The 19,166-nt window shown below is 43.7% G+C and overlaps 1 protein-coding gene across 8 annotated transcripts in view; it reads right to left on the bottom strand.

Moving 5' to 3' along the window:
- Nucleotides 1-19,166, bottom strand: part of PLCB4 (phospholipase C beta 4) — a 410,588-nt gene that overhangs the window by 98,938 nt on the left and 292,484 nt on the right. For all 8 annotated transcript variants that reach the window (XM_035005855.1, XM_035005853.1, XM_035005852.1 and 5 more), the window contains 2 exons: nucleotides 7,428-7,507; nucleotides 4,937-4,990 (listed from right to left, as the gene is read on the bottom strand). In XM_035005855.1, the coding sequence (XP_034861746.1) occupies nucleotides 4,937-4,990; nucleotides 7,428-7,507 (134 nt within the window). The remainder of the gene's footprint in view (nucleotides 1-4,936; nucleotides 4,991-7,427; nucleotides 7,508-19,166) is intronic.

The raw sequence follows: 19,166 nt of genomic DNA on the forward strand, positions 1-19,166 counted from the left end.
AGGGAGGAAGGGAAGAGGGCATAGGAATAGCATTTTTTGGCTAGAGCTTGCTGAAGTGCCAAGAAGTAAATAGGAAAGAGAACAAGAATGTCTCACGGGAGGAGGAGATCCAAGCCTTTGCACTGGGGGTGGGGGTGGGGGGCAGATAAAGAGATTGAGAGAAAAAGAAAAAAAATAGGGTGTCTCGTGCCAGGAGAGAGGAAAATCCATGTAGGAATATATTAGTGAGGGCAAAGCAGAGCCTAACAACGTGACTGTGCAAAAACTAGACGCGAGGAGGTGGCATTATGGCCTAGAGGGGCTCCTTCTCTGGCCCCCCTTTCCTGAGGGGGCTTGGGCTGGGCAACATCACCACTGATTTGCCCACTTCATTCTTTTTTTTTTTTTTTTAATTTTATTTATTTGCGAGAGAGAGAATGAGAGACAGAGAGCATGAGAGGGAGGAGGGTCAGAGGGAGAAGCAGGCTCCTTGCTGAGCAGGGAGCCCGATGTGGGACTCGATCCTGGGACTCCAGGATCATGACCTGAGCCAAAGGCAGTCGCTTAACCAACTGAGCCACCCAGGCACCCCTGCCCACTTCATTCTAAAGGAGACCAAACCCAGGATGGAAAAGAGGAGCAAGGAAGCTGAATAGGAGTAAGGCCATCCCCCCGGTCTATCTAATAAAGTGCATTTATGGTCTTTGCTCCAGACAGCTATCCAAGAGCTTGGGCCTTAAAATGGATTCCCTCAGAGGTAAAGAGGGTGGTGGCGCAAAGGTGAATTCTTTGAGTTTCCAGTTACATTAGAGGCCCAAAGAATGCCCCTTTAACGGGGTCCTGAGAGAAACACATTTATCAAAGCCTGGGGACATTTTAGGTACAGTCATAGGCATTTCGTGAGAGAGTATTTATCAAGGACTGACTGATTCAACTCTTTTTATACAGCTCCATGCCCACAGAGTACAAGATAGCGCTTCACGGCTAACAGGTATTCAATGACTTTTTGTTGAATCAAAATAAACCACCTTCCCCAAAAGAAATGCTAGAAAGCAAATACCCTTGAGTGGTGCCCAGGCCTATTAAGAGTTCTGGTTCAATTCCATGTTCCAGCAGACTTTACATGACTAAGATAGCAATGATCCTAGAAACCAAGGGAGTCTCATTCTTTCCTTGCCCTCAACGGGCCTACAATCCACTCCATGGTTTTAACACCATCTTCTGAAACACTCAGGGAGGACTCATGCTGTGAAGCCTCAGTAGGGTCCTACTCCCTTCACAGATGAGCTAAGCCTTTGGGACATAAATAGTTACATAGGAGCTGGGCTGCCATGACCATACCCAAAGCTCTCAGGCTTCTTTAACACAACGGTCTCCTTTAAGACTACTTCCAGCCAGGGGCACCTGGGTGGCTCAGTCGTTAAGCGTCTGCCTCCAGCTCAGGTCATGATCCCAGGGTCCTGGGATCGAGTCCCACATTGGGCTCCCTGCTCAGCGGGAAGCCAGCTTCTCCCTCTCCCACTCCCCCTACTTGTGTTCCCTCTCTGGCTGTGTCTCTCTCTGTCAAATAAATAAATAAAATCTTTAAAAAAAAAAAAAAAAAAGACTACTTCCAGCCAGAGCCCACAATTAATGTTTGGCTATCATTTCCTGATTCTCTAGCCACTGGTTCCAACTCCAGGTTACAAGGAATAGGAAATGGCAAAGAAAAGAGTGACTTTCAAAGCTTTGGTCTGGGTGGGAAGATAAACTGAGTGTGAATTTGTAAGTTTGAGAGAAAGGCAGATTGCCTAAGATTATACACATGGAAAGAAAAGAGGGAGATAAAGAGTAAGACTTTCTTCATTAATCATTCCGGCAACTTCCTGGATATTAAATTTCAGCTAATACTCAAGAGCAGGGGCCATTCCCAAGCGATGGAACAACTATGAAGCCAGATCCCTTTTAACAGTATGCACACTATACTAATAGTTTCCATTTTAAGAACTCCAGAATGATAGTGATGAAATGACATTTTAAAAGTGTTTACTCTTCATATCCATTAAAACATTCAGAACAATTTCCACCTAGCCCTTGGCAGCTCATCTACCAGGGGACTCATCCGCTTTTCTCTGGCTTGGTGTCAATTCTCCATCAACTCTGAACAAACTGCCCCCGAATCACAGATGTCTTGTGTCAAACACCTGTTAATACTGGCAGGCACCAAAGTGTTCATGTCAAAGAGAGCTAAAGAAAATGACAAAAGGATGGTAATAATTTTGTATGTGAACATACCGATAAAGATCTTTGAAACCATAAAAAAAACTTCCAAGCTTGTCTAACAATGGCTTGATTAGGAGGATACATATAAATGAAACCAGAGTTGTTAGTTAGAAGTGCTTTGATTGCAATCTATGTGTTTCTACTTTGTCCATTTCCTGAACCTTATCTTGGAAGAAAAAGCAGGACGGTAAGTATGTAAAAACAGATCCAGCATAAATTTCTGTTCTCCACACTGCTGTCTGTGCTAAGTTTGGACTTCTTAATTCAATATAGATTTTAAAGAAAAACGTACTATATGTTGGGCAGTAGCTGTAGGATGCTGGGATATATTAAAATAATTGTCCTGCTATTGCTCAACAGAGCAAAGGATTTAAAAAAAATAAGGATCAGTTTAAAGTATCTTTGCCAACAATTATCAGTCAAAGGTGCTAACAGGGCATTTTTTTTTTTAAAGGTTCTACTTTCTTTTTCTAAAGTAGACATAAAATTGATTTGCTAGTAAGTTAATAAAAAGGAGAATCCTACATGTAGATCTATAAAGACCACAACAATGCATGAGGTGTATGACTTGGTAAGCCCTTAATAAAAGGTTAAGTAAAAATATTGCCCATGGTCTTCCTTATGATTTGTATGCTTTTAATTTTCTCATTGATATTCCAGTTCTGTTTTTTTATGGTTTTTTATGCTCAAATGCTATCAGTTCTGTTATAACACATGGGTTGTTATAGAGCACGGAATTAAAATGATGGCCTCTAGGACAATTCTGTTTAAGATTTTATTTATTTGAGAGAGAACGAGAGACCACAAGCAGGGGGGAGCGGGAGAGGGAGAGGCAGGCTCCCCGCTGAGCAGGGAGCCTGATATGGGGCTCAATCCCAGGACACCAGGATCATGACCTGAGCCGAAGACAGACGCTTAACCGACTGAGCCCCCCAGATGCCCCTAAGATGATTCCGTTAAATGTGAAAAGAATAATTTTGAGAGAGTATGGAGATAATCTCCTAGGGATACAGAATGGAAGTTTCAAGGCAGAATGAGGTGGCTGGGCAGAGAGGGAGGTATAGAAAAGTCAGAAATGGCTAAGTGTGATCAGCATGCCACTGCTTGAATGCATTTGCTCAAATGCTATCAACTGGTGACCTGTTTGCCTCATCTCTGACAGATAAAACAGTTCCAAGATAAGACTCTACCCAGTAGCTCTGGGTTTTATTTGTTGTTGTCAGTTGGCTTCTTCACTAAAGTGGTGTCCAGAGAGGAGGTCAACATGAACCTAAGTCTGGAGAATTCTAGAAGACTGGGTTGGTATCTAGGGAACCCATGATTAATTCAGCTGTGGGCTTAGGCTCATGAATCCAAACACATTCCTGGTTTCATGTGGACAGCTGATGCTCTGCAGTCCACTCCAGCTTCTGGAATCTCCATGAAGTGCTTACACAAACACCAACCAAAAAGATACTAGGAGAGTTTGGTAAAGAATCCCTATCACTACCATCTCAAAATGTCCCCACAGACCATTAGCAAATCCTAACACCAGAAATGGAATAGAGAGGCAGAAAAGAAGGAAGCATTGGGAATCCTCAGAGGGTGAAATATATCAGCTTAAGTATTAAAGAGGACATGTTGGAGGGGCGCCTGGGTGGTTCAGTGTGTTAAGCGACCGACTCTTGATTTTGGTTCAGGTCATGATCTCAGAGTCTTGGGTTTGAGCTCCGCATGAGCTCCACGTTCAGTGGGGAGTCTGCTTCAGGATTCTCTCTCCCTCTACCCCTCCCCCTGATTCACTCATGCTCTCTCTCTAAAATAAATAGATTTTTTTTTTTTAAAGAAGACATGTGGAAGACAAATCTAGTTCATGTTTTCTTCATTCTTTTCTTTCTTAAGATCTAGTTATTAATTTTATCTCTAAGATAATGCACTCAAGCGGGGGTGGGGGAGGGACAGAGGGAGAGAGAGAATTTTAAGCAGGCTCCATGCTCAGCACAGAGCCCCATTCGGGGCTTGATCTCCCTAAGATCATGGCTTGAGCTGAAATCAAGAGTCGGATGCTTAACCGACTGAGCCACCCAGGTGCCCCTGTTTTTTTCATTCTTGATTCCATTCAGGCTTTACTGCCATTTTTTTTTTTTCATTGTCACTGTTACCTTGGGCACAGCAAGGGGAAAAAGTGACAGCTCTGAAAAGTGCATGGTGTCAGGGAGAGTACACCTAGAGACCAAGTGGCCAGAAGCCAAAGGCATCCACTTGCCCCATCCACCAAGGAAACAGCAAGGCCCAGAATGAGAAGCACCGTCCAGAGATACCACTCTTCTGAAGACACAGTCTATACACTTCCAATAAAGGTGCACAGTACAAACTCCTTTCATTTTAGCTAATGGTCACTCAGGGCAAGAAGATGAAAGACATTAAAATCCTAAAAACCCACATATTTGAAGATTAAAAAGAAATCTGCTACATCTTCAGATGTTCTTTATCGAAGTAGAGTTAATGCTACCCGTTCTGAAGAAAAATGCAACTTTACATCCACAAATGATTTTTCCAAACTAAACACGGCATTTGATGGAGTGATTTAAACCAAACTTCCAGAAATATCTTTAGTGAAAACAATTAACAAGCACTTGTGATGGGCTCTCTCTTTGGTCTGGTATCACAAGGGTCGGCCCAGGATATGGAATATAGACAGAAACGATGGCCTTACCTCCTAACTGGAATTTTACCATTTGTGTTGGTCATAAACGCCAATTTCATCCAGCTGGAAAACAACCATAACACTGTTTCAATGTTTCTTAGGAGCAACACTTCAATCCAGTTAAGAACTTTAAAAGAAAGTTCATTCAAACAAAGAACATTTATTCTGAAAACTAGAGACAATAATATACTGTGAGATGAATTTATGGTTGTCAGGTTTAGCAAATATAAATACAGGACTCTCAGTTAAATTTGAATTTCAGAAAAACAATTTTTTCACAAGTATGTTCCAAATACTGCACAGAATATGCTTATACTCAAAAACTATTACTTATCTGAAATTTAAATTTAACTGGGAATTCTGTATTTTTCCCAGCAACCCTAGATGAACTAGAAATTTGGATGTTTGCACTGAGCAAAACAAATTGCAGGTACTTTTTTGGTGATTGGTCTCATCCTTGATTATTGCTCTTTAATAATCTTTACTAAGATGGAAATGCAACTGCACGGTGACACCAGCCAGCCTTGTTCTGAGGACCCACGGGGACCCCCACTCCCTGTTCCCAGTGCAGCAAAGCACAGATCGAATGGGCACCTTCCTTAATTTCCAAGAGGAAGAGAAGTTCATCAACTCAAATTGATGGTAAGCAACTCCTTGCTTTCCCCAGGCTTTCTGGACACACAGGGACGCAGAATATTCATTCGTAGGTGCTGGGATTGTTCCTAGCTATTAACTCTCATTCTCATGGATACCAGTCAATAATATTCTAACAATGAACTGAACATGACAATTTGGTAAAGTTTCCGTCTTCTGGCAATCTCCTAGAGGCCCAAGTGACTCCTTTTCAGAGAATGTTTTCAAGACAACAGGTGTGAGGGAAGCAGAAAGGACCAGAACAGTCACACAAAGTTGTGGTCTCTGCTGGTGCTTTAGCCTGATGCCAGGGGGGGCTCTGGAGCGTATTGTGCACCAGACTTGGTGGCATGGGGGCTGGCCTTTTATATCCTGTTCCAGCCCATTATGGGCCATGGGCTTCCCACCAGGAAAAGAGAGGAGTGCAGTCTCCTGGGCACAGTGACTCCGCTTTCAGCACAGGGTCATTCTCTGCAGAAGTGGGCAGGTGTGACCTCTTGATGAGTTAACCCTCATGGCAGTTGGTGGATGGGTGAACACCAGCTCCATAAAGGGATCCCAGCAGGACGCCAATGGGGACAGATAAGACCTGGTGTCCACCTACAGATACTGGGGTCCCTCAGGTCTAAGTGGGCATTCTCAAAGTCTCAGATCCTTCGGGATTCTATCAATGCCCAAAGTGGAATGTCAAATATCCATTGTTGCTCTTTATTTCTAAGAAAACATGCCATAGCAACTACAGAGGAAGAGGAGAAGCAGCTGCAGGACAAACGGGTATTTACAAGACTAACCACCCCCTACTAAGGTGACGGAAAGAAAACCAGAGGGCTGGCATAATAATCAAAATCACTAATACTGAATGAAGGAGGAACTGGGCTGGGCGTTTTCCAGGACTTCATTACATCTGTGTGGTAATCTTGTAAAATAAGTTCTGGTCACCTTCTCCATTCACAGATTAAGAACAGAAAGGCACGAGGCTAAGAACTTGTCAAGGGTCACCCAAGAACTAAGTGGCCAAGCTGGGACTGTAGTCAAGAGCCTGTTCTCTTCAAGCACCCGCCAAAGGGACCAAAACTAAGGGTGAAACTAGCCAAAGGGCTGACCTCTCTTCCTCCTGCTGGACAGTCCAAGGAATCACACCCTTGGTGCTGGTTGCAAGTGCAGGCTTATTCCTGTAATTTCTCAGCGTAGTTCCCTTCTGCACCTACAATTGCCTGCCAATGGTCCATGATGGCGGGCAGCCCCCTTCCTGCACTGATTGCTGCTTTTTAAACAGGCTGACTTTGGCTTTGGCTAGGCTTTCTACTTGAGTAACTTTCACGTCACCTTGATGGAATAACTTGGGAAGGGTTAAAAATCTACCACGGCGGCATCCCTCTGGATTTTGGATACTGTGAGCTGGGGTAAGGCCAGTACGTTTGGATCCCTGAATGGGTGCTGAACAGTCCCTGGGGCCAGTGCTCCTTTGTGACCCTAGAAATGGGTGCTTTTGTAAGTGCTTCTCTTGGCCACACTCCCCAGTTTTGTCTCACACAACAGAGGCTCCAGCTACAACAGCACCCAACTATGGCCCCAGGCATGGAGAACTATTGTCTGGGGCCAATGACCCAGAGGATACTGAAGTTCCAGCACCTTCCTGCCATCAATCATTCCTTTCTTATCAGTCTGGGCTACGGGTTGATCACACGTGCCCTGCCAAGTGGCATGAAGAGTCCAGGTGTGTGTCGGGAACTTCCTTTCCAGGGTCAGGAGCATGGAGGGGAAGGCAAGGACAATGTGGCCTGGCAATACACGAAGCCTTCATCTCCTAATCTGACCTTTTGCTTTTTAACAGCCAAGAGCAAAGAGTGATGTAAATAAAACTCACTGTTTCTTGAGGCAGGTCATTGGACTGACATTGTTGGCCCTGAAGTTGTGTATGATTGATCTCAGTCCTTCTACCCATTGCTGAAAGAGAAAGAAAAAGCATTCCTGGTGAGCAACACCACAGGAACTGAAAATGGTGGTTTTTATTAAACAGCCCGTATCCATTCGGTATAAGAATAATGTAAACTCTTCTTTTATCTCCTCCCTGCCACTTTGAGCAATCTTTGTTTTGCATGCCATACTTTATTCTTTAATAAACAGCTTTCATTCTTTCCATGAAGATAAATGTAACATCTAGAGCATCATTAAACACTGGGTTGTCACAAAGGAACGCTGCCCACTGATTGACTTGTTAAACCTTCTATTTGCAGCCTGTTTAAATAGAAATCCTTTTTCAGCCACTGGCAACCTTCATTATTTCTAAGCAACGTTATACAGTACATGATGACATATTTAGCTATTCCCATTTTAGAGGACGAATGCGTTTGGGGTTCATCAATTTTATCGTGTGATTCTATTTCAATCTAAGAAATTTGTCACATATCTTACCTGTCTGTGATTTCCAGCAGAGCCTTAAAAAGTAAAGCATGCACTGATTGCTGGGGTATCCAGTGCAAATACTGAAGCACTTACATAATTTCTGTATAATAAGGACTTGGACCTCAGTTTTAGTTCATAACATCACTCCATGGATTTACAAGGAAAAGTGAAGGAAGACTGTACACGGCAGTAAAGGAATTTGTTTCTCATAAGGACATTCAACTAGAAAAGGCTGGCCCGTCCATTAAGGCCAACTCCTCTGTGCTGAGGAAGGGAAAATATTTGGGCATAGTAGTACAGATGGATAGTCTACCTGCACTGTCCACTAGCCACATGTGGCTGTTTAAACTGAATAAAAGTAAAATTCAGTGCCTCCATTTCACTCATCACATATCAAGTGCTTGAAAGCCGACATGGGGCTAGTGCCTACCACATTGGACAGCCCAGACGAAGAACATCTCCGTTGACACAGAAGGTTATATCGGACAGCCCTGCACAGTATTACCAGGTTTAACGTGGGCTAGTGATTTAGTCATTGCAAGGGCCAAAGGTAAAGACTAAGTTCTGTAAAGTGTGTGTGGTTTTAATTCATTGTGATAAAATGCAAATAACATTAAATTTATCATTGGAACCATTTTTAAGTGAGCAGTTCAAAGGCATTAAGTAATATTCACGTTGTGTGCAACCTTTACCACCATCCATCTCCAGAACTCTTTTCTTCTTGCAAAACTGAAACTCTGTCCCCATTACACAACTCCTCAGTTTCCTCTCCCCCGCCCAACCCTAGCAACCACCATTCTACTTTCTGTCTCTATGAATCTGCCTATCCTAGGTTCTTTATAAAAACAAATCATACAGTATTTGCCCTTTGACAAATTTGACTGGCATAATGTCCTCAAGGCTCAGCCAGATCACAGCCTGTGTCAGAATTTCCTTCTTTTTAAAGGCTGAATAATATTCCCTTGGCTGTGTAGACCACATTTGGCTTCTCCATTCATCTGTTGATGAACACCTGGCTTGTTACTATGATTAATGGCAGCTATTGTGATTGATGCTTCTATGAACATGGGTATACCAGTATCTCTTCAAGTTCCTGCCTTCAATTCTTTGGGGTATATACTCTGAAGCAGAATTACTGGATCCTACAGTAATTCTATTTTTCATTTTTTGAGGAACCACCATTCTGTGACACAGCTGTTATCATTTTACATTCCCACCAACAGCGCATGTGGGTTCCAATTTCTTCAAGTCCTTGTTGACACTTTTTTTTTCCTGCTTTGTTTTCATTTTGAGAATAGTCATCCCAATGGGTAAGAGTCTAATGGACAGTTTTGGCTTTCCTCTTTATGCTCCAGTCATACCTAACAGTTTTCTGAAGGAGGACTTAGGAGCCAGAAGAGGTCAATTTCCTTCCACAACTAGAAAAGGCCATTTCCTGAGGACCATAAATAGCATCGAAAGCCTCGGGATGGTGACACCAGGATTCTGAGGGAGGAGGAAGGAAGGCACTGGTAGCATTAAAGAAATGCCTTATTTTCATCATCAGCCTTTACTTCCTCTGTCAGGCTAAATATGGGACTATAATTCCCTGGGGACCTTCAAATATCCTGTTGTTGGCCTAACAAACCGCAGGCTCACAAAGTGTTTCCCAAGAGGAGACAGAAAAACATAAATAATTAGGTTGGCATTCACTGGGCAACATTTTCTCAACCTGAAGGCTTGTTCCGTGTTCCAAAACATAAAACAGAGTCCATGGTTTCCTAGGGCAAAAAACTGGGCAATTTCTGAGACTGTTCACTGGCTTTTTCTGAGCATTCTGATTTAGTTGTTCCTAAAAATAAATTACAGAGATACCAGACTTTGAGGAGGCTTCAACAACTCATCCGTCTTTTGAAAATATAATGCTGGTGAAGAATCTTGTTTATTGTGACAGAAAGGTCTCCGGGAGTGACCTCTGAGGTCATCACTCCAGGGACAGTACTCATGCTTTAGGTAGTAGGAAATGCCACTGGAATCCTCACAGGCCCTAAAGGGCCCCGGGGTGGGGGAGGTTGTTGCTGCTTCTCTTTGCGATGATGAGAGTGAGGGTCAAGGGCCTTGCCCAAGATCAGCTGGCTCAGGGCTGAGAGGCTCTGTTGTCTGCCCTTCCTTAAGGCTTGTTCACACGTCTCCCCCCCATGACATGGACAAGTCCCATCAGGCCTTTCCTTCTCTCCATGGTCTTCCAGGTAATTGACACCTGGCATATTAAGACCAAGAGACTTCAGGAAATATGTTGAGCGTTTCTTTTGCAGTTTCTAACAAAGTAGATGAAATGCCAGCAGGTGACAGCAGAGCCCTAGAGTTTAGCTGAAAAGTTGTACTGTGGGTGAACTAGATGCATATGAACTTCGTTGAATGTTTCCAGACTAACAGAAGGAAAAAAAAAAACACAAAAACCTGTGACTTAAATATGTTTCCTTGAATTGCTGAAAATAAGCACATATGTTAAGAGTCTACATAATGCCCTAAAAGGTACATCTTCAAGCCCAGGGCTGTGTGTTTCTAGAAGGATCACTCCCTGACACATGTTGAGCACACTCATCGGCTCAATGTTGACACGCTCGTGATAGGATTCTTACCACGCTGGGTGCCTCCCTCTGGTCTGGCCATGCTGAATGGGCCCATGCAACCAGCCCAAAGGATCCATTGAATTTGGGTGTCCAAATCCGTAGTTTCTCCCTTTCCCCAGCAGGTTGTTCTCTTGATTTCTTAATCTTTTCCAATTCGAACTTAAAGCTTATTTCAGCCCTTCTAAGGTGAAGGACAAGAAAGGTCCTTCCAGGGACTCTTGGGGCTTAGCTGGATGGTTTAGAAGAGGAGGGAAGAAGAGAAGCTGCCTCTGATTTTCTCCTAGGGACTTACAACCTCTCCTCTGGGACTCCTTGTTCTCACCACGCAGGCGGGCGTCCATTTTCCAAGCAAATGGCGTGGCCTCGCCCTTAGCTTTCTCCTTTGCCCCTGGGACACTGGACTGTCATGGACTAAACAATCCCTTTCCCACTGAAAAAAGCAGCAGAAGGGCACAGACATAACAAAACCAAACCAAAAAAATATGAATTCACACAGGGTGTATACCTCCCTTTTTCCCTTTAAAAACATTTGGTAGGGTTTTTTTTTTTTTTTTTTTTTTTTAAGTTATGGAAGCAGTATTTAAATGTCCTTTGCAGAAAAATGTAAAGCAAAAAAGTATACAGCAATAAGTGAACATCACCCCAAATCCCATTGCTGACATCAAGAGCTAGCCACTGACAACATTTTGGTATTTGAGCTCTTAGCTTTTTTTTTTTTTTAATGCACATGTAGCTTTGTCATCCTAAAATAACTAGTCCCATTACTTGCCAGTCAGCACTGCCCCAGGTAGAGTTGTTGTTCTTTTAGCTCAATCTTATCTCTAGATTTTATTCCAGAAGCGTCCTTTTCAGTCTTCAGTCAAAACAGCATGTTGTCAAAGCAAAAAAATAACACAGACCCTGTGATACTCTCCGAGTATGCTATGTCATTTTTTCTCCAAAGGGAAGACTCAGTGGCATCTTCCTTCATCTCTTGGTGTGTGATTCTTTGTTCTTAAAGAGAAGGCTACTGGTAGAAGAGGCAGAGTCATCTTACTAAGTCTGTTCCAAGTTAACTACAGCCTTGTCACGCATAGTCCAGGGACTAGCAGCATCACCTGGGAATTGTTAAAAGGCAAATCAGCAGGCCCTGTCTATGAAATCTGTCTCTAGGGCTGGGGAAGAGAAACCTGTGTTGAAATGAGCTTTCCAAATGGCTCTTTTGCAAATTTACATATAAAGGCACTGTTCTGAACCCATGCCGCTCAGTCAGGAGGTTGGCTCCTAGACCAATAGCATCAACACGTTCGGGTTGCTGGTTAGAACCGCAGACTCTCAGGTCTCATCCCACCCAGACCCACTGGATCAGAATCTTCATTTAATAAGATCCCAAGGTGAGTCGTGTGCACATCCCAGTTTGAGAAGGGTCCTTCCCCCACCTGGAGTATCTACTTCCGTTGCCCACCTAGAAAGATCTGGGTTTGGTTTCCTATGGGAGCCGATAGTTTCCCACAGTGCCCTTGGCTGGGATATCTGGTCTTCTAGTAAGGACCCTGGAAAAAGCTCTCCTCCAGTTCCTGATTTACTTTGTTTTTGTCCTATCCCTCCCTACCTGGGCTGAACAAATCTGCATTCACTAGCATGGAAATGGTGACCTACACACGTGGGTTCAATTGCTTGCATGTGGAAACAAAAGGAAGCAAGGAGTGACTTTCACCTTCCAATGTCCACGCTGTGCAAAGAATCAGCTGATGGGGCCATCTGAGATGTTTAAAATATGGGACCTTCTTGTTACCTGTCACTCATAAACCTGATCCATGCAGAGCTTTTGTTTTTGGTTTTTTGTTTAAGTAAATGGGGATCAGAAAAAAATCAGGGCAGATCTCAGTTGACTATTCTCAAGGTACTTAATTGTTCTAACAGTTAATTAGTTGTCATTTGCTCAAACAACATAAGCCAGGAATTTATATAATGTGAAATACAGCATTGATTCCTTTGTACGGTGAGTTCCGGTAATAAGACTCATTTTACTGATGGGGTTCAGGGCAGGCCACCCCAGAATGTGCCACTTTGGCATGTGGCTTATTTTGAGCTGGAGACAATCAAGGCCCGATAAACTCAAGAAGAGCTTTTTACCTCTCTCTTAACTGCCTAAAAGAATTTAGATAGAGGCCTGTACCGGGAAGAGAGCTATTACCAAAAATATATATATATATATTTTTTTAAACACAAGAATGTCTTCACCACAGGGCATGATAATCATGTTTCCAAACATTTGTCCTTCCCATCTTCCTGTGAATTGTCTTCCTCACCTCTAAAGCCCCAGACCCTTAGCCTCTTTCTCCTTAGCTCAGGATGGCATGCACACCTCAATTACCTGATTATCAGAGAGCCTTCCGTGTCTTGTGGGGTTCCTGGACACATTTAATTAGATTTTTTTTCTCCTGTTAATCTCTCTCTTATTAAAGGTGGGTGTCTCAGCCAGGAACCCAGAAAGGTAGAGGGAAATTCATTCTTCCTCCCCTAAAACCATGCACCAGAGGCAAACTATGAAGCTTTCCAAGATTTCCACAGGGTCCAATGTTGCAGCAAGGTAAGACTCTTTTTAAGGTGCTTAGGATGTAAAATTGCTTCATTTCACCAACCTCCAGATGAAGAATCAGAGCAGAGTAATTCTATCTTTATATTCAACCAGAAACTTGGTTTTAGGAAGGCATTTGAGCTTTAAAGAGGCTTATTAGACTGTAAAGACACTGTAGGTAGAACTCTACACATTTTCTCTTATGAATCTACATGTAAGGGAAATGAAATGATTTTTGTTAGGGTAAGGTATTAGTTGCCATTAAATTGTCAGTACTGAACTTCGAAGACAGGCCAAGCAAAAGACCTTTCCAACTGGGACACGTTATAAGAATACTACGTGGCTATTACTCAGAGACCAGACTAGTAGCTCCCAGACCTAGTTGTACCTTAGAACCCCCCGGGGAGCTTATAAGACATTTCAGAAGGCTGGATGCCTCTCCTGGCGATTCTCATTAACAATCTGAGCCCAGCTGGACTGTCAATCTACCTTTTAGAGACTGTAGATAATTCTAATGTGAATCTACAGTGGAAGACCACTGAATCAGACCATGTGTGCTACATTGGTTGAGGTCAGTATTTTCCAAATTTTACCATGTGTTTGGATCACTTGGGAATTTTGTTCAAGTGCAGATTTGGATTCAATAGGTCTAGTGTCTGTGCTGAAGAGTCTGCATTTCTTGCAATCTTCCAAGAGAGGCCATGGGGGCTGGCTTGACCTTCTGTGCCCTGTTCACACAAGAGTAGCAGTGTTTGTACATTATTTCTAGAAAAATCATGTATCTTGTACATTGCTAAGAAGTCCACTGATGAAAAAGCAGTCCTACTCTCCGTTATGTCAGATTTTCCCAAGTGGTCCTCTGAGCACCCCACAGGAGTGTAGTAGAAATGCCAACCCTCAGGCCTCACCTAAAATCTACGGATTCAGCCACGCTGGGGATGGGGCCCAGCAGTCTGCATCTTAACAGGCCCTCCAGATGCCTCCCAAGTAACAAGCACATTGTGCTAGTGTCAGAGCGTCTGGTACTAATTGTGGATAAAGATAATTGAGGTGCGCCTGGGTGGCTCAGTCGTTAAGCGTCTGCCTTCGGCTCAGGTCATGATCCCAGGGTCCTGGGATCGAGTCCCGCATCGGGCTCCCCGCTCCGCGGGAAGCCTGTTTCTCCCTCTCCCACTCCCCCTGCTTGTGTTCCTGCTCTGACTACCTCTGTCTCTTAAAAAAAAAAAAAAAAAAAAAAAGATAATTGAAGAGCTTGTGGAGGTAGCCACAGGAGGACAGGCTTGTCTGGTTTCGTTTTCTGAACAATTTTATTGAGGTACAATTTAAAATATAATGAATGGCCTATGAGCTGTTGATTCAAAGTTCTCAAATGCAAACTAAGCACCCTTAGGGCGAGTACCACCAATGGCAGACGCATGGAATTTTAAATTTTCATTCCCGTTTTGGATTAAATTCACACACACATCACTGTGCGTGCTGAAGTAGTTTAAAAAAAGTTACGAGCACGACAAAAGCAGAGCAGGCGACCAGAAGGAGGCTGGCTCAACGGATGTTCCCTAGCCACAGCAAAGCCAGTCGCTAGTGATGTTCCAGGATTCAGTAGGCAGCAGGAGATGGCCCCACGGAAGCCAGTTAGAAGTAACAGCTCCCTGGACTGTGACAGAGGCAAATGCAGCATCTGGACAGGCCGGGTCTGGAAGCCTGGGCTTTGGCAATAACACTTACTAGATAACTGGTACAGAAACCAGATGGAGGTCTGTTTCCCCAAACTAGGGTACTTGTGCCCCCACCGGGCCAGTGATCAGGCCTGAGTACCAGGGCCAGAGCCAATATAGCAGCAGGAGTAACTAGAGGCCAAGGGCCTGGCCCAGGGATGGCCAAACCCCAGAGGCAGAAGCAGGAGAGCAGAGAGGTTGGTGATTTAGGCAGGACTTGAGCAAAACAAAACAAAACAAAACAAATCACATTTTACCCTTCAAATGTGCTCATCTAAGATGCTGAATCCATTCTCAAATAAGATGGAAGCAGATCTACCAATGTTTGTATATCACAGACCAACTTCTACATCACGTTAAGAGGAAAAAATAAAACCATTTTCTCTTCCACGTCAGCAACTTCCCCTGGGTTCTCCTAAGGAGAGAGAAACGCAGGTAGAATGTACAGAGTGTCAGTCATCAGGAGATATTCGTGACAGTGTTGGAAACTCCCTCCTGGCCGGGGACAGAAGGCAAACAGGCAGACAATGACAGCGTTGACAGCAAGAACAAACCAGGCAGAGAAACCTGAAAGTCACCCCGATTGCTACCCAGAGAGAGAGCAGAGTGCAAGATAACAGAGAGGCTGAAGAATCTCATGCACAATGAAAGAGCTCAATTTGCGATCCCAGATACAATCCAGCTGATAAGCCCAGGATGAAAGGGGAAATTAAGGAGCCTATAATGACTAAGAGCAACCTACCGAAACTGGTGCCCAGTCATGGGGATTTTTCAGAAAAAAAAAACCAAGGTCAGCAGAGCGACAACTCAGTGGTAATCACAAAGGCCCTTGGGAAGTCAATAATAATTCTGATACAATTGTCAAATCTCAAAGAGCCAAGACAAGAGAGAGGAAAAAAGGAAGAGCAACCGGGGCCCTTTTCTCTTGAAATGGTCTAAGCGTCTTCCAGAAAATACAAGTTTTTCATCTGCTGTTCTCTGTCCATAGAGGAAAGCTGATCAAGGTGAAAGGAGGAAGGTGTTAAGTGCCATCTGATTCTTCAGTCACCTGCAGAGCATAGGGAATGAGTATCTGGGCAGGAGCATAGATGGGTGTGTGTGGCTGTGTGTGAAAGATAAATGTGGATGGGCCTGGATAATATTTATGCTTTCCTAGTCAAGATTAGTTTAGTCACTCACAGCCAGTCAAAACAGTCTGTCAGCCTGGCTGGTTATCTTGACAACACTGGGGAGTTAGGTCAAAAAGAACCTCTAAATAGTCATAAGAAATGAGAGGACACTACTCTTCTGGGTCATCATTCAGAAGCTCAAGTGTCAAATTCCCCTACCAAGTGGGGTTCTGTTCATTATCATTCCAAGAGACAACTTTTGAATCACCTAAGCCTGCTTTCATGGCTATCCTGTAAAAATGTCCTATTGCACCTAGAGAACCTTATCTCAAATAATCACATCTTATGCCAGGTATCCACTCCAATAAATATACCGTTGAAGGGAATCAAGATAGGCCACCCCAAAATATGACACTTTGGTATAAAAATTATTTTGAGCTGAAGGCATCTGAATTCCTGAAATCCTTTATCTGACTGAAAGCAGGCCTTACCCGAAAGAACCCCAGTGTCATAAATCGCCATCCAGGAGCAGCTTTAACCCTCCCTTCTGGAAGACAAAACATTGGCACCGCACTCAGACAGAAATTGTCACAAAATTCTCATGTCTGTCTATTCTTGTAAGGGCCCATTTATCTTTCCTAAAAATCATTTGCTCTCCTGTAAGTGGCCTTTTGCTTCCTTTCTTTCCCTTACTCAGAGGATGTACAAACTCCCAAATATCCCCGCTCCTTTGGGTATTTACTTCCTTCTGGGAGGCTCTGTGCACATAAATTAAAAATGAATAAATCTGTGTGTCTTTTCTCTGTTAATTTGTCTCTTGTCAGTTTATTTCATAGACCCAGCTGAAGAAACATGAAGAAGAAGAAAATGTAAGTACATCCAAACACTCAGAATACATTAAGGCCTTACGTTCACTTGTGCCTACAGACTTTAAATGATACATGATGTTCTTCCCTGACTCAGGTTAATAGAGCAGCTCCATTCCTACAAACTCCAGAACTCATTCAAAACCCAAATGAGATACTGGCTTTATTTTATGTGACATTTTTTGGTATCCACATGGAAAACTCAAATAACTGAAGAATTTCAAGATTTTAAGAAAACCAGGAGCATCCTCCTATGCCAGGCAGAAGCCAGTTTTGTGAAAATGCATCTGGGGGCTCAAATGCCAAATCTGCAAAGTCCTGGTGGTAAGAGAAGCATAAACAGCTGGTGAATTAGAAGGTATTCATATGGGCACCTGGGTGGCTCAGTCAGTTACCTGTCTGCCTTCGGATCGGGTCGTGATCCCAGTGTCATGGGATCGAGCCCCGTGTTGGGCTCCCTGCTCAGCAGAGAGTCTGCTTCTCCCTTTCCCTCTGCCCCTCCCCTCCTCCATTTGTGCTCTCTAATAAATAAATAAAATCTTTAAAAAAATAAAAAAAGGTATTCATGAAGTTGTTTCTCTGGCTGATACCTGTACTTATAATCCCTGAAGTCACATCCCCCCTGACATGTACCGGCGGACGGTGTTGGCAAATCAAGCCACACGGAAATGAATGCTATCTCACCATGCAGAGGCTCTGTGATAAATATAATCAATCAGGGAATCTCTGGCAAACTCTGGCTTAGAGTTCTCAACCTACAGAGCACAGGCACATCAAATCGAGAGGTACTCCCGTAAGCTAGATAGGACTTTCAATACAAGCTACTAAAAAAGAATCTAAATCAGTGTGTTTCAGTTTCGTTACCTTTCTATCCTTTACGGACAAGTCCCCTGACCTTCCCAGGCAACAAGAAAGGTGTGTGTGTGTTCGGGGTTTGGGGGGATGTGGCAGCAGGAAAATGGAATAAAAAGCGTATGTAGGTCAAGATGAATCAATGAATGTCTAGATGACACTGTTTTCATACTTCTGGAAAAGTCCTGGGCCGAGAATGCCTCTGTAACACTGCTTGTTGACTTTTTCCTGCAAAGCAGTAGTTCTGGAAGGTTTTCATTTGTGTGCCTTCAATAGGCAAAAATAAATTTTAAAAAAGTTTGGTAAAGGGGCGCCTGGGTGGCTCAGTTGGTTAAGCGACTGCCTTCGGCTCAGGTCATGATCCTGGAGTCCCGGGATCGAGTCCCGCATCGGGCTCCCTGCTCGGCGGGGGGTCTGCTTCTCCCTCTGACCCTCCCCCCTCTCATGTGCTCTCTGTCTCTCTCATTCTCTCTGTCTCAAATAAATAAATAAAATCTTTAAAAAAAAAAAAAAGTTTGGTAAATAGCTGAATACCAACCCCACCCCACCCCACCCCGCCCCAGTTTGTGAAGATTCACACCAGAATAATAGAGCTTCATGGAATGCTACAGTAAACAAACCCAACAAGGCTTTCTCATGCTTCGTTGACCAGGAAGCCTCCTTGAAATGCAGGTTATTTTGCAGACCCCCAATTTGGGAAGGGCTGCTGTATGATTTCAGCTCGCACAGATGAAGACATTAACTTTTACCTCAAAAGCACAGTAAAATCTTACAAGGTTCAGGTGGAAGTTGTTGGGCGGTGACAGAATACAGAATCTGGAGTGGATCCCATGCCTGGCTTCAAGACACCAGCTCTGCCACTTACTGGCTGGGTGACCTTGGGCAAGTGACTCAACCTCTCTGAGCCTGTTTCTTCCTCTCTAAAATGGTAACAACCATGCCCATCCTAGAGGATTGTTGTGAGAATGAAATGAGACAATACATGGTCAAGCACTTTGAACATTCCCTGGTATTCAATACAAACTAAAAAATTCCATTCCTGCTGCTCCTATTATTAATTATTGGGGATCACCGGTCAGCATTTCTATAAAGGGCCAGCAAATACGTAGTTTAGGCTTTAAGAAGGCTGCACATGAGTCTCTGTTGTACGGTTTCGTTAACAACCCTTTAAAAATGTCAAAGCCATTCTGAGCTCATTAGCCATACAACCTCGGCCTGAGGGGTGGGTTTGGCCCCGGGGCTGCACTTTGCCAGCCCCCCATTGTGACTATTAAGCTTGCTCCAGATCATACTGCTCAGAGGGGACAAGGTCTCACGTCAGGTGAGGTGTCTGACCCATCTCCTCATGCATCCTTTTTTTTTTTAAGATTTTTATTTATTTGTCAGAGAGAGCGCACAAGCAGGGGGAGCAGCAGAGGGAGAGAGAGAAGCAGGCTCCTGTGGGACTCGATCCCAGGACTCTGGGATCATGACCTGAGCTGAAGGC

Source organism: Mirounga leonina, unplaced genomic scaffold (assembly GCF_011800145.1).
Source record: "Mirounga leonina isolate KUSES-001 unplaced genomic scaffold, KU_Mleo_1.0 Mir_150, whole genome shotgun sequence".
NCBI classification, from domain to species: Eukaryota; Metazoa; Chordata; class Mammalia; order Carnivora; family Phocidae; genus Mirounga; species Mirounga leonina.